We start from the raw sequence: 23,316 nt of genomic DNA, 5'->3' as shown, positions 1-23,316 counted from the left end.
GTACGCCGCCTCCCTCCCTCCCTCCCTTTCTCTCTCTCCAGGGTTCCGGTGCTCGGGCGGATGGCGGCGGGGTGCGGCCGAGGCTCCGGTCGGTGGATTTTTTTTTATTTTTTATTTTTTAATACCCCTTTATTACCAATTATTTGACTTGGTACTAAAGGGGAACCTTTAGTACTGAAATAGCAATACCGGTTGCACAAACGGTACTAAGGGGGTTTGGACTCGGTACTGAAGGCGCATTCCCCAGCAGTGGATCTTGGTCAAGGTGAACAGCTCATATATAAGAACTAGGCTTCTTGTGTGCTGCTGCTATTCAGATTTTCCTTTTTATCACCTAGTAATAGTGCAGTTGTGTTTTAACCAATGTTATTAAATCGTATTATCGAACCTAGTCGCCGTGGCACCGATAAGTCCCTGATGGAGCGTTTAATTGTGACTAATCGGGACTAATCGAATGATAAGTCCGACTAATCGTGACTTGAAAACATTGGTTTTAACAAACACTAAACAATGCTTCTTATAGCAAAACAAATAAACAAAATAATGAAGTCACCCTACACCTACATTCCTCCAAAGCAATGATCACCCGCTTTATTACCACCCCTGTGATGAGAAAGTAGGCCAGTAATTCAAATGCAGCATTGCTTAGTGCTCCTAAAGTAAATTAAAGCACCCTACCCACCTAAAGCCGCAGCACACAGTCATGCATCATCACACCACCCAAGCAAGCAAGCACACAAGATAATAAAGAAAAGGAGAAAAGATGGCCATGCCATCTAAAGAGAGAAAGAGAAGGGAAGGCTAATCCCTAATCTCTGTTTCACTTGCCAGTTGCCAGTCACTCACACCCCACTCCACACAACAGTAAACCAAGCAAAGCGGCCGTTGCCAATCCCCCACCCCCGAACGTTCAAAAAGCCGCCTCCCTTCCCTTTTCCCGCACTCGCCTTGGCCTTGCTTCGCCTCCTCCCCTTCCTGGCTTCCTCCCCCCACCAATCCCCAGCACCCTCGAACGCCAAGTCGATCGATCGCCAAAAAGCAAAAGCTAGCCGCCCGCCGGCCCGCCTCGATCTGCGCCCGCCGCGGAAAAGCGGAAAAGCTTAGCGGCGAAGGCCAAAGCCAAAGCGAGAGCTCCCGATAAAAGCCGCGCGATCGCGATGGCGCTACTGGCTCTGCCGCCGCCGCAGCAGTGGCCTCGCTCCTCCTCCACCTCCACCTCCACCTTCCGCGGCGCGGGAGGATGGAGATCGAGATCGTCGAGGTGGGCCCGTCCAGCCGCCCGCTGCGCTACGTCCAGCCCCCGCTGGAGCAGTGGCACGCTCCTCCTCCTCCACCTCCACCTCCTCCTCCGCCTCCGCCTCCGCCTCATCATCATCAGCAGCAGGGGGGAGGGGCCGGGGACGCGGGGGAGCCCGTGGCGCAGCAGTTCGACAGCGAGAAGCTCCCGCAGACGCTCGTCTCCGAGATCCGCCCCTTCCTGCGCGCCGCCAACCAGGTCGAGGCCGAGAACCCGCGCGTCGCCTACCTATGTGAGTGCCCGCGCGCGCAATCGCGCCCCGCTTGCATACTTCCCGACCGTACCTTTTTCTTCTCCCGTTCTTACCGTGGGGTGGAGGAGGCGAGAGCTTCCGCGCCGCCGCGCGCCACCTGTTCGTGGAAATGCCCGGCGAGGAAGCTAGCAACCGACCCCCTGACCTTGGCGCGAGGTGGACGTCCAGGTCCTGCATGTGTATGCGCGATGGTTTGGATGCTTGCGTTGGTGGCACGTCTGTATGCATGCGCGCTTGTCTGATTCTGATTCTGATCCATACGGAGCTGGTGCCTCGACTATTGGATCACAGAGAAGATTCCTGGTGGTTTTGGACCTTTTGGTTCCATACCGATACTACTATCTGTCTCCGTTTCAGAATATTCTGCCTTGTACTGGATTCTCTGACGCTGGAAGATGCTCGTTGGTCACCGTGAGTTTCTCCTTGCTTAACTCAACAACCGCGGCCGCTTTGTGCTTGATGGTCCACCTTGCCTTCGGCGACAGAGATGCTGTTTCAGTCACAAGTAGTGCCCTGGTCCTTGAAGATTCTGCTAGGGGGAAGCGTGTGTTTGGAGGTTTGAGAGCACATCATCATCACCTGGGATATTCCGTGCTTTTGCGGTTGGGAATTAGATTTAAGATGCTATATTCGGAAGGCTGGATATTCTCTGAAGAGAATCATGTGCCAATTATCTACCTTCAGTGGCTCAACTGAAGTTTCACCTGCAGAGAATATTCCTCTGGTGGACTCTGCTCCATGTAAATCTCACTTGCTTAGCAGAGCAGTCTGAGGGAGGCCTTGAAAGTAGAGTTTGTTACATCAGCATGCAAGGCACAACTCCTCAATTTGTGCTGCAGTGGATCAATTATCCCCATCGGGTGGTGCAACGAGTTTGAAAAGATAACTGGGAACTCTTACCTCATGAAGTGCCAGTCACCTCTTTCTTCACTCTGTTGGAACACATAAACACAGTGGTCGACTGGAAACCAACTTGAGTGTCGCTTAGAATAGTTACGTTCATAATTGTATGGATCTTTAATGCAGGTTTTCTTTTGCCAGGTCGGTTCCACGCGTTTGAAAAGGCTCATACAATGGATCGACTTTCCACAGGGAGGGGTGTTCGGCAATTTAAAACTGCACTTCTTCAGAGACTTGAGCAGGTGCAGACATTATAGGGAGGGATGACAGTTTTATAATATAATTACATTCTCTTAGGTTTTGGATGGTGTACTTTGAAAACATCACATGTGTTTTTTTTCTCGAACACACAGGAGAACTGCGTATCATTATATTAAGAAGAATATGTATATAACATATTCGAGAACTTGTCTAGGCAAATTTCTTGTGCACTCAGAATCTCTGATATATGCTGTTAGTCAAAGAGCTTTGTTGAATAAGGATGCCCCTAATATTGGATGTGATTGTAAAACAGGATGAGAGAAGCACCAAATCGAAGATGACACAAAGAGGTGATGCCCGAGAAATGAAGTTATTCTATGAGAGGTAAGATTATTTCTCAAATAAACACCATCACTGTAGACCACTTTATCAATCACATTTTCAAACCCTATTCCCAATACTAAATATGTAACTCTCATTCTGTTTTTTGCATTTTTTATAGGAAAAGGAAAGCTAATGCACTTGATGAACTCTTACCTGTCCTGCAAGAAGTGCTGAAGGCTCTTCTCAGTGGGACCGGCTTGGAGGTTTTGATTTTTTTTTGGAAAAATGAGATTATTACTTATGATATACTGTTTCCTATTTATCACTTCCATAAAATTGCAGAACCTTGTTGCTGGTGAAGATTTTACAGACAAGTCAGGCTTATTAAGATATAATATTCTTCCACTCCATCCTAAATTCAGTCAAAGACCAATTATGCTTCTCCCTGAGGTTCGCCAGTTTTTCTACTCAAAATTCTCAAAAGTAATATTGTCCTGCACTCTACTATATGTGAAAGTGCAACTATAGTATTTTTTGATAATAGGGCTGTACATCTTCACTTTTTGGTATGACATGATGGCTCATGGCTCTGGATTCTTTTACATATTTTTTTGAGCAAAAACAATAGGGGAGACCTCTACTGTGATTCTTTTACACAGTGGGGAGGACATGATCTGATTGGTATTTGCAAAGGCAATGACCAATACGTTTTGCCTAATATCCTTGCTGTGCAATAATAGTGGTGACTGGGTTTTCTGTAATTCTAACAGCTCATGTTGTTCTCCTTCAGAAAAGGAATATACAACAGTAATCCTTCCTTTAAAAATAAATTCCCATTAATTTGTTTGTGAATTAGTAAGATTGCATTATGCATAGCAAGCGATACTTATATTTTTAACTATATAATGTAAATCAGTTTGCATAAAGTTAGCTATGATATTCTCTTATACAGATCAAAGTTGCGGTCTCTGCGGTGTTTAATGTTCGCAGTCTTCCATCAGCCAACATCAAAGATGACAAAACTCATACAGATATTTTTAGATGGCTGCAAAGTTGGTTTGGATTCCAGGTAATGGGTTATTTTTTATTTGCGAATCAGGTAATGGTTTATTTAGTTTCATGTGGAATGCTTCGGTTAGTATGGCTGGTATTTTCCCTTGTACTACAGCTAGATAATTTGGCTTGTTTTTTCTTTGATTAGACAGGAAATGTGGCCAACCAAAGGGAGCATCTAATTCTATTGCTTGCAAATATGCATGCTCGATTGAATCCCAAGTCATCCTCTGCTCAACTGGTACCCAAACATGACTAGTTTTCTTTATGTATCTTTAATGAGAATGCCATTTTCATATATCTCCTTTCAGCTAGATGACAGAGCAGTAGATGAATTGTTGGCAAAAACATTTGAGAACTATCTGACCTGGTGCAAGTTTTTGGGGCGAAAAAGCAACATATGGTAAATAAGTACCTTAGCTTGCACTTCTTAGACTTGGCTACAGATAATTGAAAATAAGTACCATCGCTTGCACTTCACCTGTTTGTGTTGCAACTTCAGGTTGCCCTCTGTGAAGCAGGAAATTCAGCAACATAAACTTCTATACATAGCTCTTTACCTCCTGATATGGGGAGAAGCGTCAAACTTACGACTGATGCCAGAATGCTTATGCTTCATTTTTCATCATGTAAGTAAAAATATTTATGCCACTGATACTTTTGTTGTGGTTCTACTGTGTTAAGGATTTAAACCGTTTATGTTTCTCTGTTTCTCTTGGTATCATTTTGGGAATTTATTATTTTACTATAGTTTTTCTGGTCACATAAATTTGCATTGCCGGGAAATAGAAGATACCCAATAAATGCTTCTTCCAGAATAATCTATTGCGGAATTGCTTCTTTTTTACCAGTATCCTTTCACATTAGTTAGTTTGATTTTTTTACAAGAATAAAACTTGTGTATTTCATTACAAGCGGTTTTCTGTTAGTTCAACAAAAAATGTTGATTCTTTTGCTTGAATCCTTACTATAAAAACTATTCAAAATCTTATGAAGCATTGACTCCAACGTAGGAAGGCATAGTTATAACAAGTTGTAGTTTGTGCTTGCTCTGTTTCTGGTACTGCAATAGAATCAATGTTCCATATGCATTTCCTCTTTTTTTTTTGGCCCCCGTTCGAAATAAATGAGATGGAAGGTTCTTTAATATTGTACTTCATTTTGAAACAAGTACAGACATGCAAGTTATCCCTAATCTCATTTCATGTTAACTCCCCATAGCTAGCTGCTTTAGTTACCAGGGAATAAAAATATTCTGAAGTGATTTGACATAAAGTCTAAAACAAGACAAAATAATGGGTCCAGAGGAGATATCGGAAGTCATCAGTGGATTGTGCTAAATTTAAGGTCCAAAACAAAATATGAACGGTATTGGAATGGATTGTGCTATAACAATCAAAATCTAAGTCAAAGGCTGGCAGATGCTGATGGGCAGGATTTCTGCATTTTTCCTAGTAAAATATGAATATTTGTTAAGTTTTGCATTTCTAAGTGATATTATCAAAACATGAAGTTGATTAACTTGTTTATATGTTTCTCCAAATAGCATATCCGGGTATGGCAATTTTTTTCTTTGCTAAATTCTTTGGCCCTAAGTAAAACCCACTCTGAGTATACTATTTTTGTTTCAGATGTCATATGAGCTATATGGAGTGCTCTCTGGAGCTGTAAGCTTAATTACTGGGGAAAAAGTTCGACCTGCATATGGAGGAGATGATGAATCATTTCTTAACGATGTAGTGAGGCCAATATACAACGTTGTATTTAAGGTCCACATTATCTTCTTTTGAACCTTTAATGCACAGAGCTTTAAAGTTTGTATGTACAAATGAATGCCTTTCCCTTTTTAATGAAGGAAGCACAAAAGAACAAGGATGGAGCAGCTGATCACTCAACATGGAGAAACTATGATGACCTCAATGAATTCTTCTGGTCAGATACCATGCTTCTTGTTGTATAACTTTTGATTAAAAACTGTACTTAATATTTTTCTGTTGCAGGTCTACTGATTGCTTTAAGCTTGGTTGGCCCATGCGCCCTAACAATGATTTCTTTTTCATATCAAGTGAATCTGATAACTCTCAGGTGTCCTTTGACAAACAGTTATTTTATTTGTGCCCTCATGCATGCTCTTGTTTTCTATTTTATCCTTTTATGGCCAGTTTGTATCTTCTATTTCTTTCTTGAAGTGTTACTTCATTTTGTTCAAATGATAAATAGATATTCTGATCAAAACGGAAGCCATCTGAAAAAAAAAAACGCTAAGAAATGAAGTTTGTCAGTGGCGGCAATAAAGCTTTCAGATCAGCTCATTTGGAATCAAGCAAGAATAAACCCAATACTAAAGATATCTCACTGTTAGATATGTGTTTGTGCTATGTGCGTGTAGGCCCTCAGGCGTATATGACGCTAGGGCTAGGGCCGGCTCTCTGCCGTGGCCTGTTGGTTAGGATAGGCATGATACCCCTGAGATTGGTTCTGATTCTATAAACCTCTCTCAGGGCTGCCTATATATACTTTTACCTTTGTATACCCTAATCAATCTATTATCCACGCAATCTCAATTGCTCTCAATCACGCCTCACTCTGTTTCTCTCTGCCAAAGCCTCCTTTGCTCTTCCTTTGATCCCATCTTCTGCTACTCCCCTTCCTACTCCAGCTACTTTCTTCCTAAGACCGATCCACAACTACTGAAATGTAAGCACATTTTTCAGCTTCAATCAAGGCCTCATAAAAATCCACAGCTAACCAGATCACATGGAAGAACCACAAATGTATAGTCAAACGGAAATGGAATTCTGAAGTATTTTTCAGATAACCTGATGCTTACCTTAGTTGGTTATTCAGCTAAAATCATTAATGCATAGATTATATTTCTCAAAGGCTTCTTGAAACTTGGCTCATATTGTGGATGCTCGAGTGGGCCATCTGTGCTGGTAGTCCATATTGTGATTTAAGTTGAGGCTGAGTAGTATATAAACCTAAGGGAGCCAAGTAGCAACTTCCATTTAACCCTTTCAAATGAAGCTTCGATTTAAAGCTTGAGTTGCAGGGACAGGTTGTAGCACACTTGCATGCTAGGGCATTATCTATAACATGAACCTGATTGAAACTTACAACTCAGATGTATAGCTATAATAATGCATGGATTTTAGAGACATTCAGCATTTCCCTTAGTGATGGAGTTCTTTCTCTTATCCGTGCTGTTGCTGACTTCTTATATTGTTTAGATTCTTTGTGGGTCAACATTATCAAGGGTGCCGCATGGCTTTGAAAATTGTGCTAGCTGTGTTCCGCTAGTGTCTGTTGACAAACCTCAGCAAACTGAGCAGCAAAATCCCCAAGTGCCTCATGAGTCCTCATCAACAGAAAACTGTCTTAATTCAGAAGCAGCTGAACAAAGACAACAGGTAACTCTTATTTCAAAAATGACCATCCTAAAAAAAATGTAATATTTGAAGAATATAACCAGGCTTATTACTTATTTATGTACAAATCAGTTTTATTCACTGAAATTGAGAAAAAAGGGCTTAGTAGTTATGTATACACCAATACTCCGTGATGCTGATTGCTTCACATGCCCACTGCATTGCTTGCATATTATCACACTGTATACAGCACTTATCTGAACTCTCAAGGTTCAAGGAGTCTGAGCAACTTGTTTCTTATGTGCTTTGACATAACTTACTGTGTTGTAATATCTATGATGCTTGGTTTTTCATGTACATGCATGACTAAGAGGATGCTTGGGTTAGGGTACATTTGTTCGATTTTGTGGCTTAGTTCTCTTCATTTTTTTTGGTGGTACCGCATATAGCAAACTACGAGTCCCAGTTCTGAACAGTGGTTGGGAAAGACTAATTTTGTTGAGGTCCGTTCCTTTTGGCATCTCTTCAGAAGCTTCGATAGGATGTGGACACTTCTTGTGCTTGGGCTTCAGGTTTAGTTTTCTATCATTAATTATTGAGTGGATGCATTTGGGATTATTTTCAGAATTCTGTCAGACCTTTTGACACATTTCTTGTTTATATTACCTTCAGGTTCTGATAATAATGGCATGGCATGGATTAGGGAGCCCTACTCAATTACTTGATCCAATCATTTTTGAGGATATTCTGAGTATTTTCATTACCAATGCAGTACTTCGAGTTATTCAAGGTTGACGTGAATCTTTGTATCGTGTAAATATACATTATCAGTTATTACATTATGACTAAATAATGCTGAATCTATTGAAATACCTACTTTTATTTCCTTTCTCTCTCCATATATCTTCATTCATGGTTGACGTACCTACTTGCAGTTATCCTTGACATTGCTTTCTCATGGAGAACCAAGCGAACAATGAGATTTGATCAGATACTACGATTTACTCTAAAACTTTCTCTTGCGGTGGCATGGGCGATCATTCTTCCTATATTTTATGCAAGTTCTCAAAATTATAAGGCCTGTTCAGCTAAACAATCTAAAACCTTTCTGGGAATGTTCTGCTTGTCAAAATATATGGTGGTTGTTGCATTGTACCTTGCAAGCAATGTGATTGGGATGGCACTATTTTTTGTCCCAGCTGTCACTAACTACATAGAAACATCTACTTGGCGAATTTGCAGTATGCTGTCATGGTGGTGTCAGGTATGTTCTTCTCGTTGCATTTTTTAAGTTTGTAATTTAATATAACAAATTATATTGTCATAAAACTAAATTAGATGTGTCGTCATGATATTTTATATCAAATAACTTCAGCACATGTAAAGTTCTAAAAGAATCTATTTTTTAACATACGTACTACCTCTTCGCACTTCACCTCATGGCTTGCATATCTTGTTATTATGCCCTAATGACAATTACTTGTGCAGCCACAATTGTATGTTGGACGGGGAATGCAAGAAGGACTAGTACCTTTACTGAAGTAATGCATTTGTTTACAATTGCGTTACTTTGTTTGGATCATTTATTATGAGCTAAATCATTCTTTGCATACCTCACAGGTACACAGCTTTTTGGATGATTCTCTTGTCAAGTAAATTTTTATTCAGCTACTACTTTGAGGTAAGGTTCTCTCTCAAACATTCACTGCACATGATCATAGTCACAACCGGAAAAGTTCTGTTTATTGTTCTTACACTGCCTCGTGATGCTTCGCTTTTTTACCAAAATATATACAGATTAAGCCTCTTGTGGGACCTACAAAAGAAATTATGAAGATCAATGTGAACAAATATGAGTGGCATGAGTTCTTCCCACAAGGTCCTCCATATGCTATCTTGGCTTTTAGTGTTTTTCCTTACTTTTTAATATTAGGTTTGCACTGTCAAATTACAGTCAAACAAAAATAATGATTCCATACGTCTGATTTTGCACCAGTCAAGAGTAATGCTGGCGCTATTCTTGCTGTATGGACCCCTATAATTCTTGTGAGGATTCTATATACTTACAGTAATTACAGTTTTAATTGTGCATATGCCTCTGGAACTGGGATTACCTAATACTTTTCTTTTAATTCTCAACAGGTCTATTTCATGGACACACAGATATGGTATTCTGTATTCTGTACTATTTTCGGTGGTATGTGTGGTATTATCCATCATCTTGGTGAGGTGAGATCAGGCATCACTTAACATGGGACTCATTTCAGATGTCTACCCTAGCAGATTCTTACCTCTGATACTCATCTAGATTCGGACAATGGGAATGGTGAGAAGTCGGTTTTCTACCTTACCAGAAGCCTTCAATATGTCTCTTGTTCCTCCTGCAATGCCAAAAGAGAAAAAGGGAGTGTTTTCTAGTTTCTTGGAGAAGAAAATATTCAAGGTGCGAAATGTTCATGCCATTTTTGAACTACCTGAAGGTGCCTTTTTGTTGTGGACAACTTCTTCGGCAAGAAGTTCCACCGCAGGAATAAGGGCCCGCCTCCTCCAGGAGAGGCTAATTAGTTTAGATTCAGATTAGAGATAGAGTCCTAGTTAGTTGGGATTTTGTAACCCGGCTCATTATATAAGAGCCATAGGCGCAATAGATTAGTTCAAGCAGAAGATAAACCTCAAAGCTCAGAGCCTCCTAGGGAGGGCGAGCAGGTTGTTTATCAATCTGCCCTTGTGTTCTTAGCCAATCAACTAGCCATATCATCTCTGGTATCAGCCTTCCACCGTTCCTGTTTCCTGTTCTCCCTGGCCATCACCCTTCCGCTGAAGTTTCTATCGCCAAACCCACCGCTCCACCGCAACCATGGGTGACCCCTTCGTCACCCAGTCTGTTTTCGAGGACGCCATCGCCAAGATGATTGCCAAGATGAACGACATCAGCCAGAAGTTGGATCGGGAGCTTGGCAGCGTCCGCCAGGAACAGGGCTGCCTCTCCTCGTCCATCAGCAACGTCCAGACACAAGTGCTGGAGAAGCACGGCCGCTTCGACGCCTCTGGTTCCTCATCACCCGGCGATGGCAAGCATGGGCTGCCGCCACAGCCCGTCCACAAGCTTCGCTTCCCCAAGTACGACGGCATCGAGGATCCCCTGGGCTAGCTTCACAAGTGCGAGCAGTTCTTTCGCTCGCAGGGCACGCCGGAGGACCAGAAGGTCTGGACGGCGACATTCTACTTGGAGGACGCCGCCGGCCAATGGTACTACCGCCTGGAGAAGAATCGCGGTGTCCCCACTTGGCCCGCTTTCGTCGAAGGCGTTAACAAGCGGTTTGGCCCCCTGGTGCGCAGCAATCCCCTCGGCGAGCTGACCCATCTACGTCGCACGGGCTCCGTCGACAGCTACCAGGAGCAATTCCTCAAGCTCCCAGCGCGATGCGAGGGCGTCACCGAGCAACAACAGATCGATATCTTCACCACCGGCCTCCTCCAACCAATGAGCATCGACGTGGAGCTGCATAAGCCCGAGACCCTAGAGGACGCCATGGCACTCGCCCGGGCCTACGAGCGCCGCACCCAGGTGGTTGATGACGGCTGTTGTTCCTTGGTGTGTTCGACGCGTTCATCATCACGCCACCCTGGCGCGGTCTCCATTGACACCGCCAGCATACAGTGCTTCGTCTACGACGCCAGGCGCGCCAGTCAAGCCGGCTGCTCCGCCAGGTGTGCGCTTCATGCGCCTCATGCCAGAGGAGATGGTGCAGCGCCGCCTCGCCGGCCTGTGTTTTAATTGCCCGGAGAAGTTCTCGCGCGAGCACTCCAAGCAATGTTCCATGAAGGGCATCTACTGGATGGAACTAGAGGGCAACGACGACTCTGATGGCGCGGCCAAGGACGAGCTGACAATATCTGTCAATGCCACCACTAGCATCCAAACGAGTTCCACCTTACAGCTTACCACCGTCGTCCACGCCGTCAGCCTCACCGCCTTGGTGGATTCAGAATCCACCCATTCGTTCATCGCCGCAGACACCGCCGCCCGGCTTGGGCTCACGCCCGAGGCACGACTGGGCCTCACCGTCGGTGTTGCCAATGGCGACCGCGTGCCATCCGCCGGCGTCTGCCGGAACGTTGTCGTCCACATCGGCCAGGAGGAGTTCTGCATCAACCTGTTCGTCATCCCACTCGACGGCTACGAGCTCGTTCTGGGTTGCGAGTGGCTACGCACCCTGCGACCCATCCTTTGGGACTTCAATCGGTTGTCCATGGCATTCTGGCACCAGGACCACCGCGTCAAGTGGTTCGGGGTCAACGCTCGACCTTCTCCACGGCTGGCCCTCACTTAGTCCACCAACCTGCTGGAGCTGCTCCTCCAGGATTTCGCCGATTTGTTTGCCACGCCGTCGGGCCTTCCCCCGCCGCGGGCTTTCAACCACCACATACACCTCCTGCCGGCGACTCCTCCAGTGGCGGTGCGGCCCTACCGCTACCCGCAGCTGCTGAAAGATGAGATTGAGGCCCAATGCCAGGCGATGTTGGAGCAAGGGATCATCGCGGGCGTCAAGTGGCGCCTCAGCTCCGCCTTTCGCCCGCAGACAGATGGTCAATCAGAGGTGACAAATCGCGTGCTGGGGGTGTATCTTCGCTGCTTGGTGGGCGACCGTCCTCGCAGCTGGCTGCGCTGGTTGCCTTGGGGGCAGAATACTGCTACAACACATCCTACCAGTCCGCCTTGTAGTGCACGCCATTTCGGGTGGTGTTTGGCCGGGATCCTCCCTCCCTGTTGTCCTACCAGCCGAGCCTGGCACGTGTGGTGGCGTTGGACAGGCAGCTTGTGCAGCGGGATGAGTTTCTGGCAGAAATCCGGAAACGTCTTCTTCAGGCGCAGGACTACATGAAGGCAACGCATGACAAAGCTCACCGAGCGCTGGAGTTTGTGGTGGGCGAATGGGCATGGCTGCGCCTGCATCAACACTCAGCCATGGCCATCACTGACAAGTCCAACGCCAAGCTTGCTCCCCGCTTCTATGGGCCTTTTCAAGTGGTCAAACGCATGGGTCGGTGGCATACCGTCTTTGCCTACCCCCAAAGGCTCAGATCCATGATGTCTTTCATGTGGTCTTTCTGAAGAAGCACCAGGGTCCTGTGCCTGAGCACATCGTCGCCTTGCCGCCTGTGGTTCATGGTCGCGCAGTGCCTACTCCGGCGAAGGTGGTGCGTGCCAAGCTGACAGCCACCTCCTGGGATCTTCTGGTGCAATGGGTAGGTCGTGGAGCTGCTGATGCTACTTGGGAGCCGCTTCACACTTTCAAAGAGAGCTACCCAGATTTCAAGCTCGAGGACGAGCTTTTCTGTCAGGTGGGCGGAAGTGTTGTGGACAACTTCTTCGGCAAGAAGTTTCACCGCAGGAACAAGGGCCCGCCTCCTCCAGGAGAGGCTAATTAGTTTAGGTTCAGATTAGAGATAGAGTCCTAGTTAGTTGGGATTTTGTAAGCCGGCTCATTATATAAGAGCCATAGGCGCAATAGATTAGTTCAAGCAGAAGATAAACCTCAAAGCTTAGAGCCTCCTAGGGAAGGCGAGCAGGTTGTTTATCAATCTGCCATTGTGTTCTTAGCCAATCAACTAGCCATATCACTTTTTCTCCTTATGCGAACTCTATTTTTTTTTTTCAAATGATTCCCTGTTTTCAGAAAGTAGGTAAAGCTGAAAGACTCGACCCGACGAAGTTTGCTTTGGTTTGGAACCAGATAATACTCAGCTTCCGTTCAGAGGACTTAATAAGCAATAGGTACACTTTGATTACTCTGCTCTGCTGCAACTTAGGTTTCATCAGCCCTGTAAAGAAAAACAATGTTTTCCAGAGAGATGGATTTGATGACGATGCCCATGTCACTAGAGCATAGTCCTGGTTCTATTCGTTGGCCATTGTTTCTACTTGCTAAAAAGGTAAGCTGATCTATTCTATGGTACATGACATCTTGTGGTTTCGTTAAAATGTACTCTATTTTGCAACACCTTCATAGTGCTGAAGTTGGTATAATCTATTTATTTTTATAAATTATTTTTCCTGTTTCCACAGACCTTTGACAGAATATAATGTGTCTCTCACAACTAGCACATTATTATGCAAATGCAGCTTTCTTAAATATAATATTATTTGGAATTATGCAGAATAAAGCCTGGTGATGATAGACCTTAATCACTTAAAAAGTTATTAATTTTAAAGTTAGAAAACATTACTTTATGAGGACACATGTTTTCAGTAACGCTAGCTGCATGCTTGTAAGAAGCATCACTAAAGTTTTCCTTTACCTTATATGGGGATATGTCTATTGCAAACTGTCATTTACACACACACACCACAAAATGAAAAAAAAGGAAACAGTCTACGGATCATAAACAAATCTTTACAATTTGAAGTTATAAACACAGAACAAGTTAGGGGAAACAAAAAAAAATCATCAAAAACTGACTTTCTTTTTGAGTCCTTGAATAGTATTAGAATAGTTATTCTTTCTTCTCCCTTTCCAAGACATTCTTTTAAGCTGTACTTCAGTAACGGATTTTTCGTGACTTCTGCAGTCTGGCATATGTCTGTACCCTTTCTATCTCTGCCAGCATATATTTATCTATATTCTCATATTTGTTTCTATTACATTCTAGTTTTCAGAAGCAGTAGATATGGTAGCAAATTTTACTGGAAAAAGTGCTCAACTATTCTGGAAAATTAAGAAGGATGGCTACATGTTTTGCTCTATCAACGATTTCTACCAATTGACAAAAACTATTTTCAAATTTCTCATCATTGGTGAGACAGAGAAGAGGTACTCCAATTTATTCCAAGATTACCTCCATAACTAGTTATGATTTCTCATCATAACTATGCTTGCAGTTTTTGTAGTATATGTTCCTGTGAATATTATTATGATGTCTACAGATTGTGTTCAGGGTGGTAGCTGCCATATTCGATGAAATAGAAAAGAGTATTCTGAAGTCAAGCCTTCTGACTGATTTTAAGATGGATCATTTGCCTTCACTGTTCAGCAAATTTGATCGGTTGGCTGAACTTCTGGTAATCACTGTGCTAGAACTATCTACGACCCCTCTTCTATTTCTTGTGGTCTACTTCGCTGTTTTGTTGCTATGTCCTTGTCATATGCATGGTGATTCTAGATTCTATTTTTGTAGAGCAATTCTATGCTCTGCTTTGACAATCTACCTGCTCAACAGTGTATCCTTTTTTACTGCAACCTAGGCATATCCTTCTTTCCTTGTTTTGCAATTGTTACATGTTAAGGTGAGGCTCCATTATATAAGAAGGAAGGCCATGTGACCTAGCATGCCGTGTAGGAGGGCAAGCAGCCAAACCATCCTCAGAAACTGCTCATGTCAACCAGCCCTAAGAAGCTGAGTTGTGAGGGGCTTGATAAGATAAAATCCTCAAGTGCTTGAAGATAATCATCTTCGATGCCCATGCTCCCCGACCCCCACCCCGCTCTCAACCCCACCTCGTTCTCCCTGTACTACAGGTGCACCCATCATTGGGCAGTTTGTCACCGAGGAGCTCACCTTCCCTCCGAAACCCAAACCATGACAGTAGGATTGTTGCTTACTCTGTATTCTCATATGTCATGCCAGTCACTGGCCAGGACTAAGGCAAAGATTTACATCAGAGAAAGTAAGGTTCTGTATTATTAGTTTAAGTGGAAGTGGATAGCTATAGTTGAATTATGGAGGATGTATATATAATGGAGTGTCAAGCTGTATTTAGACAGGTCAAACATGCAAGAGTTTTTTTTAAGTGTCACCTTGTATTTATTATTGCTAGATGTAATTAGAAATGCAGCATCAAATTTGGAGAACTTCAAAGCGAGGATAGATTATTTCCTCTTGAGCTCTTTATATTGATGGACTGCTGATACAGTCTTTTCTTATATCTTGAACTCTATTAAGATAGTGCAGACAGCCTTTCCTTCTCTTTTAAATCCTCAGCACGCACCAACCAATATAATGAAATTTTCTTGCATGTGTTACCTAGTTTATAAACAAACAAGAACATCGATATGAGGTGACAATTCTGCTTCAAGATATTGTTGATATTCTAATTCAAGATATGATTGTGGATTCTCAAAGGTAAGAATTTATTAATAAATTTTTTACTTCTTATTTATGTTGTACCAGTATAATAACCTCCTATTTGTACAGTATATTGGATGTGATTAATTCTTCCGAGAGACTGATCTCCGATGATGATGGCGCATTTGGGTACTATCAACCAGAGCTCTTTGCATCAGTCAGCTCAATTACAAACATCCGGTATCCATTTCTTGATGGTCAGCAAAAAGAACAGGTCTGAGCTAACATTTGATTACCTAAGGACAATCGAACAGATTATAACTCTTTGAGTGATGAAATGCTCTTGTATATTCAGGTTAAACGCCTTTACCTTTTGCTTAATACAAAAGAAAAGGTTGTAGAAATACCATCAAATTCAGAGGCTAGGCGACGCATTTCGTTCTTTGCCACATCTCTATTTATGGATATGCCTGCAGCTCCAAAAGTTCGCAGTATGTTATCATTTAGGTAATACTTGAATAACTCCAAATTTATTGAGTGCTTTATTTATTTTTTGTTCTGATCTGTGTGACTGTGTCTGACAAAGTGATCGTTGTCGATCTGCTGCCAGAAGAATATAGGATTATTTGAATATTGATGGAATGCACTGCCAAATAAAAGTAGCATAATTTGCACACATGATCTATCTCAGAGATTAACCAAATCCAGATTACCTGATGATGCTAAAAGTCTAAATAATTCACACTATATCCCTGAATAATCTCCATTGAATATATTCTTTCGCTTTTCATCTATTGGAGTAGCTACCTGTTGTAACATACTGTCTCCTAATAAGTCCATCTCAAGGTTCAGTTATAACCTATAGGAGTACCTTCAGTAACATTGATTACCAAGAACCCTCGAATACAACCATAAGCAACCAGTTTATGATCTTGGGCGTTTTCCTGCTAATCTCCTCAAGAAGATGATAACCAATAAGAGTTGCTATAAATAGAAGCAAGCTGTTATGTTGATTGTAGTTCTTTGTTCAATAATTCTGATATCTGCATCCATCTCAATGGAAAGCAACTGTGATTTACTCCCTCCGTCCCAAATTGTAGATCGTTTTGGCATTTCTAGGTGCATAGTTTTTGCTATACACCTAAATATAGTGTACGTCTAGATGCATACAAACATCTATGAACCTAGAAAAGCCAAAACGACCTACAATTTGAAACAGAGGGAGTATGTGTTACAGTGTATTCTGACATTACATACTTTATCCAGCATAGTAACTCCATATTTCATGGAAGAAGTGAAGTTTTCAGATGAAGAACTCCATTCAAATCAAGATGAAGCATCCATCCTTTCCTACATGCAAAAGATTTATCCAGGTCACCTATATAGCAAAACCTTCTTTTGACTTCTACTGCAACTGCTTGCATTGATTTATACGAAGACATACTGGATTACCATGTGTCACTAAGGTATATCAAGCTGAGACATCCATATTTACATTACTGAGGTATTCTTGTGATTTTAGATCAATGGAAAAACTTTTTGGAACGCCTTGGTTCAAAGGCTACAAATGAAGAAATTAGATACTGGGCTTCCTACCGTGGTCAAACACTGAGCCGAACTGGTAATCCAGAGTATCATTCTCATTTGCTGTATTATGATTTAAGCTCATGGCTCCCCCATCTCACTCCTATTTTTATTATAAACTATCTAGTGCGGGGAATGATGTACTACAGGAGGGCATTGAGACTACAGGCTTTCCTAGACAGGACAAGTGATCAAGGTGCGTATGGAAGTCTTGTCCTAACGAAATTCAGTAATGACTTCCTATTTCTGCATGAATGGAAATTTATAACCACTAGAATGACAATACTTGTATAAAGTTCTGGTAGCAGTTCTTGTGATTTCATAATATTCAGCTCTATGTTTCCTGTTTAAGGAAAAAAACATTCAGCTCTATGTTTCTTTGGAAACGGTTATATTTCCACTAATTCAATTCAGAAAAACTTATGCAGAATTATATAAAGGACCTTTGGCTACTGAGCAAGGAAAAAATAAAAGAAACATCCACCAATCATTATCCACTGAAATAGAAGCACTTGCAGATATGAAATTTTCATATGTCATTTCATGTCAGAAGTTTGGGGAACAGAAAATCAAAGGTGATCCCCATGCTCAAGACATCATAGATCTGATGACGAGGTATGCATTGGAACATATATAATTGTAGAAAAATGATGGTCACTAGAGTCATCCTGATCTTTTTCACTTGTGCCCAATAAAGGTACCCTACTCTGCGGGTTGCTTATATTGAAGAGAAGGAAGTCATACTACATAGCTCTCCTCATAAGGTTTATTCCTCTGTGTTAATAAAAGCAGAAAATAATTTTGACCAGGTAATGATCTCAGATTAAGACTAAAAGTACGAAGTATTGTATTGATTACACCTAAGATTTCTTGAAAGTACCTCTCCTATTTAGTCATCATGACTATCTCTCATTATCATTAAACATAATTATCATCCCCATTAACAATCTTGCTTGCAAAAACATATGGTTCATTTTTAGTCACCGTAATCCCTTGGCCTTTGCTGACTTGTTGGTTATGTCCATAGGAGATTTACCGTATAAAGCTGCCTGGTCCGCCCATCATTGGAGAAGGGAAGCCAGAAAATCAAAACCATGCCATTATCTTCACTCGTGGAGAAGCTCTACAAACAATTGATATGAATCAAGTAATGAATTGCACATGCTTCTATAATCATGTTCTCTCTTTGTTTGTAGTTTTTATGTTCATGTATGTAACTTGGTATCAGGACAACTATCTGGAAGAAGCTTACAAAATGAGGAATGTCCTTCAAGAGTTTGTAAGGCATCCTAGGGACCAAGCTCCAACCATCCTTGGGCTTAGAGAGCATATCTTCACTGGAAGGTCTGTAATCTTACAACATATTTCTTTGAAATTTGTTTTGTCTCTAGCAGGATAATTATTCTACTATTGTTTGTACAGTGTTTCATCTCTTGCTGGCTTCATGTCATATCAAGAGACAAGCTTTGTTACAATTGGACAAAGATTTCTTGCTGATCCCCTTAGGTGAAAACACACTTCTTATTTTATGTCTTATAATATGGGCAACAATGGCACAAACTAAATTCTTCTTTTAAGGTCTAATTTCTGATGAGATCATGCCCCTTGTTTTCAACATTTCTTCTCAAAATGCTACTTTTACCTTTTGGAACTGAGCCTAGCTCACCCAGGTTCGAGTCCTCTAATACTCGAATTTGGGTGTCTCTTGCATCTTATTTACATTGTCACCTAGTTCCTCCTAGGTGGTTGAGTTTTTTCTTTCAGAATGTTACTTCTACACTTCCAGACTTTTAACTTTTTCAAGTGATTCGATGGATCATTCATAGACTGTAGCTAATGCATTGGATGAGGGATGGTGAATATGGTTGCGTTTACTGGCAGAGATTAGTTAGACCAATCAGGGCTATGCCCTCCCTACCCCTTTTTTTCTTGTTTGTGTATTAAATATTAGGTAGTTGTGGTGATTTTTTCATAATGGTCACCTTTGTTAGGAGTAATCCTGTGCGTGCTGTCCAGGTTCAAAATGTCTAGGTGCAGAACCTGTCCAGATTCAGAGTGTCTAGGTGCAGAGTCTATTTACTTAGCATATTTCCAGCTGCTAGTTAGTGAGAATAATAAGCCAATCAAGGTAGTGATGGCTGTAGTTATTATCTTTCATTTACAGGCCCTATTGTAGCTCTCGGCTGTGTATAAGTAGAGAAGAAAACAGAAAAGGCAGCAAGCAATTGCAGCACCAAAAAGAGACTGCTGTGTACGTGTGTGTTCTGTGCGTGAGCACCTGGGCTACCTGTGAGGCTTTAGGCCTTTCAACCTTTTGTGATGGAATTAATTCTTCTTTGGATTTCTGTGTCCCCTATTATTTTATTGCTTTGGTGTTGATGCATGGATTTGGGCCACAATGTAGCAAGATGTGACTTGTGTCTGCAAGTTCCTGTATAGATGGTTCAGCAGTGGTCTCAAATGAGGCAGCAGTAGTAACACAGGTGTGGCATGAAAACATATTGGCGTATAGTACTAAAGCTACGGTGGCTGTGAGAAGGAAGCACTACATAAAGACGGAGGATGAAGGTGGTTGGAACAATTTATAGTCACATAAAAGAAATTAATCAGATATAGTGCCATTTCTAGTTATAAATGGCATTTGCAGCATTTTAGAGTTCATGGATGACATTTTAAATCTTTTACCTTTTGTTAATAGCTATATATTTTGATTTCTCATAGATTGATAGTACCAAGGTCAAGAGTCCCACCTTTTTAGCTCCAGCTATAGTCCAGACACTGTAAAAATTGGGTGCGGGGTAGTGAGGACAACACACAGTTATTCATAAATTTCTACTTAGAATATGCATATGTAAGAAGCCCATTCTGAAGCCAATTTTATTATTTATATGGATTTTTTCCTTCACTGTAGGGTGCGGTTTCACTATGGCCATCCAGACATTTTTGATCGGATATTCCATTTAACAAGAGGTGGAATAAGTAAAGCATCTAAAACTATAAACTTAAGTGAGGATGTGTTTGCTGGTAAGTTCTAGTTTTCCTTTTGTTGAAATTGAAATTATCATATAATTTTCTAAACTAATTGCTGCTTTCAAATTCTTTTTACAGGGTATAATTCTATATTGCGTCGTGGGAATATAATTTACAATGAGTACATTCAAGTTGGTAAAGGCCGTGATGTTGGTCTTAATCAGATATCAAAATTTGAAGCTAAAGTAGCAAATGGCAATAGTGAGCAGACAATAAGTCGTGATATTCACCGGCTAGGTCGGAGATTTGATTTCTTCAGGATGCTTTCATGCTATTTTACGACCGTGGGATTTTACTTCAATAGCCTAGTATGCTCTCTCTCTCTCTCTCTCTCTCTCTCTCTCTCTCTCTCTCTCTCTCTCTGGGTTTCTTTCTTTATAAAATAAAAAATAATCTCAAACAATTATGTAAAAATGTTAATAAGGTAGAATTTAAATGTTCAGGCTTATCTTATTCGTCAAAATCTAAAATATTGTCTGGCAGAAATTAAATTTCTTTTTAGTATGCGATTTATTATTACTCCTTGTTAATTTTCTTAAACCTTTTGGATTCCTGGAGTAGTTTCTTATGTTCAAAATCTATATAATGTCAAAAATATTTTGGATTTCACAATATCATAGAAGATATGCATTCTCTACTTTTTGTTGTTGGCGTCATTTTTACCAACATATTTATGGAGCTGCACATTGAGGACGGAAGGATTATTCTTTCACCTTTTATTCATAATATGTCTAGTGAGTTCTTGTAGATTTATGCTGTCATGAAAAATCAGATTAATTAATTATTTTTGTGTTTTTCGTGTATTTTTAGTTCCTACTTTTTTTATTTCTTATTACGCTTTCGTCCAGCTGGAGTTCCTTGGAAAATATTACCTTTAACTACCCATGAAAGATCATCAAACCTATATTGATTTAATCAAATTCTGAAGGTTATGGATATAATTCTATATTTTATTCTTTTTCTTGATACATGATTGGAGGGGTTCTACGAAAACTATTTCTCTTCTTATATTTCCTTTGTTTGGGATTGTTTTTTAGAAGGCCCAGGGCAGGGGGCAAAGTTCCTGTTACAATAATAATGGACCTCAGCACCACCTATCACTCTAATTGTTTCCCTTGATCCATATGTTGTGCAGATATCAGTTGTTGGGGTTTATGTTTTTCTCTATGGGCAGTTATACTTGGTTCTCAGTGGCCTGCAGAGGGCTCTGTTACATGATGCTCAGACTCAGAATATAAAGTCCTTAGAAACGGCTCTTGCATCTCAGTCTTTTCTCCAGCTGGGACTGCTTACAGGATTGCCTATGGTGATGGAGCTTGGTTTGGAGAAGGGTTTCCGTTCAGCTCTGAGTGATTTTATCCTCATGCAATTGCAGTTCGCTTCAGTTTTCTTCACATTCTCTCTTGGAACAAAAGCACACTACTATGGCCGTACTATTCTCCATGGGGGTGCTAAATACCGGCCCACAGGGCGTAAATTTGTAGTTTTCCACGCAAGCTTCACAGAAAACTATCAGTTGTATTCCAGAAGTCACTTTGTCAAAGGATTTGAGTTGGTCTTCCTTTTGATAGTCTACCACATCTTTAGGAGGTCTTATGTGAGCAGTGTGGTGCACGTAATGATCACATATTCAACATGGTTTATGGCAGTGACTTGGCTGTTTACTCCTTTCCTTTTTAACCCAGCTGGTTTTGCTTGGCAAAAAATTGTTGATGACTGGGCTGACTGGAACAGGTGGATGAGGAATCAAGGGGGCATAGGAGTGCAACCAGAAAAGAGCTGGGAGTCATGGTGGAATGCTGAGAATGCACATCTACGTCACTCAGTGTTGAGTTCTAGAATTCTTGAAGTGTTGCTCTCGCTACGCTTCTTTATATATCAATACGGACTTGTCTATCACCTGAATATCTCTCAAGACAACAAGAACTTCCTTGTCTATTTACTTTCCTGGGTTGTGATAATTGCCGTTATTGGTTTAGTTAAGGTACCAGCAGACCAGCTTCATCTCTAAAATTATATCTCGTTTCATGCAACTGAGATTCATTATCCTTATGCTGATTTCCCTTTCCAACTATAATATTCTTATGTTTATTTGAATCTGCTCCAGCTTGTTAATTGTGCTAGCCGTCGGCTGAGCTCAAAGCACCAACTCATCTTCAGGGTCATAAAACTTTTGATATTCCTGGCGGTCGTTACTTCCTTAATTCTTCTCTATTGTCTCTGCCAACTATCCATCATGGATTTGATCATCTGTTGCCTCGCATTCATACCAACTGGTTGGGGTCTTCTCCTTGTAAGTATCAACTGGCAGCTCACCATTGATGTTAAGATAATTTCTTTTTCCTCTAGTCCACTAACCTCCCTCCTTTTCTTACAGATTGTTCAAGTTTTGAGACCAAAAATAGAGTACTATGCGATATGGGAGCCTATTCAGGTCATAGCTCATGCTTACGACTATGGAATGGGATTTCTGCTCTTCTCCCCAATTGCTGTGCTTGCATGGATGCCTGTTATCTCTGCCATCCAAACTCGGGTTCTTTTCAACAGAGCATTTTCCCGGCAAGAGATCCAACCTTTTATTGTTGGCAAAACTAAAAGGAGATAGCTTAACTGATAGTTTCATATGGCTGCACAATGGGGATGTGAATACTATCAATTGGTCGGTCGTCACGGCAATAAGTTTCTGTATTCTAGTAGTGTAAATATTATGCGGTGCGATCCATCATTCTTTGGTCTACACCTCTGACGGATCTAACATAGTAACAACTTGGTTTCGGTTTCTGTTGTTCTGGAACTTCTCATACCATTTCTGTTACAAGAAACAGATATACCATTGCTCTTAGACGAGTCATGAATAATCTCATCATGATAGTGATACCTATACAGTAATAAAGATACTATCTTCTTTCCATGTAAAATACGACCACTCATCGTACTTGTCCATTATGCTTAACGTGTGGTAGTGTGGATGATACCAATTGTTCGCCTGCTTGTACCTGTGAATAAGGTTGTTGGAGATAAAATATAGTTCTTCCTGGAATCTATTAGGTAGCTATTCTCTCTCTCTCTCTCTCTCTCTCTCTTTTTTTTTTTGCATGTTCTCATGTGCTGTGGACTGTGCGAGCAAGTTTGTTCCAGACCAAATGGGTCTGTTACCTGAAGAGTCTTGGCACATGAAAACGTTATGGTTTTCTCTCTCCGGCCTTGAACGATAATATATTATTGCGAGCAACAGATGA

The 23,316-nt window shown here is 41.5% G+C and overlaps 1 protein-coding gene across 3 annotated transcripts; it reads left to right on the top strand.

Moving 5' to 3' along the window:
• Positions 1-1,029: 1,029 nt before the first annotated feature.
• LOC117834189 (putative callose synthase 8) lies at positions 1,030-22,995 on the top strand. Of its 3 annotated transcripts, XM_034713817.2 has the most exons (42): positions 1,033-1,529; positions 2,592-2,692; positions 2,965-3,035; positions 3,154-3,238; positions 3,318-3,425; positions 3,928-4,044; positions 4,177-4,269; positions 4,340-4,431; positions 4,531-4,657; positions 5,660-5,797; positions 5,884-5,960; positions 6,029-6,113; positions 7,259-7,438; positions 7,846-7,968; positions 8,069-8,186; positions 8,332-8,660; positions 8,885-8,937; positions 9,017-9,077; positions 9,194-9,275; positions 9,393-9,442; positions 9,539-9,625; positions 9,705-9,839; positions 13,078-13,175; positions 13,249-13,333; positions 14,051-14,211; positions 14,336-14,459; positions 15,426-15,520; positions 15,593-15,737; positions 15,819-15,970; positions 16,730-16,836; positions 16,986-17,084; positions 17,175-17,243; positions 17,476-17,662; positions 17,745-17,856; positions 18,075-18,194; positions 18,276-18,391; positions 18,470-18,553; positions 19,959-20,071; positions 20,156-20,385; positions 21,213-22,061; positions 22,185-22,370; positions 22,455-22,995. In XM_034713817.2, exons 1-42 carry the CDS (start codon positions 1,241-1,243, stop codon positions 22,680-22,682), a joined length of 5,961 nt encoding a protein of 1,986 aa, XP_034569708.1. In that variant the 5' UTR covers positions 1,033-1,240; the 3' UTR covers positions 22,683-22,995. The 3 variants fall into 3 exon arrangements, with proteins under 3 accessions (XP_034569716.1, XP_034569708.1, XP_034569721.1); XM_034713825.2 differs by lacking the exon at positions 18,470-18,553 and having other exon boundaries at positions 1,030-1,529; XM_034713830.2 differs by lacking the exons at positions 1,033-1,529; positions 2,592-2,692; positions 2,965-3,035; positions 3,154-3,238 and having other exon boundaries at positions 4,344-4,431.
• Positions 22,996-23,316: the final 321 nt, after the last annotated feature.

Source organism: Setaria viridis, chromosome 1 (genome assembly GCF_005286985.2).
Source record: "Setaria viridis chromosome 1, Setaria_viridis_v4.0, whole genome shotgun sequence".
In the NCBI taxonomy this organism is placed as follows: Eukaryota; Viridiplantae; Streptophyta; class Magnoliopsida; order Poales; family Poaceae; genus Setaria; species Setaria viridis.
Note: the sequence above shows the minus strand (reverse complement) of the source record. Positions and strands in the feature narration are given on the sequence as shown.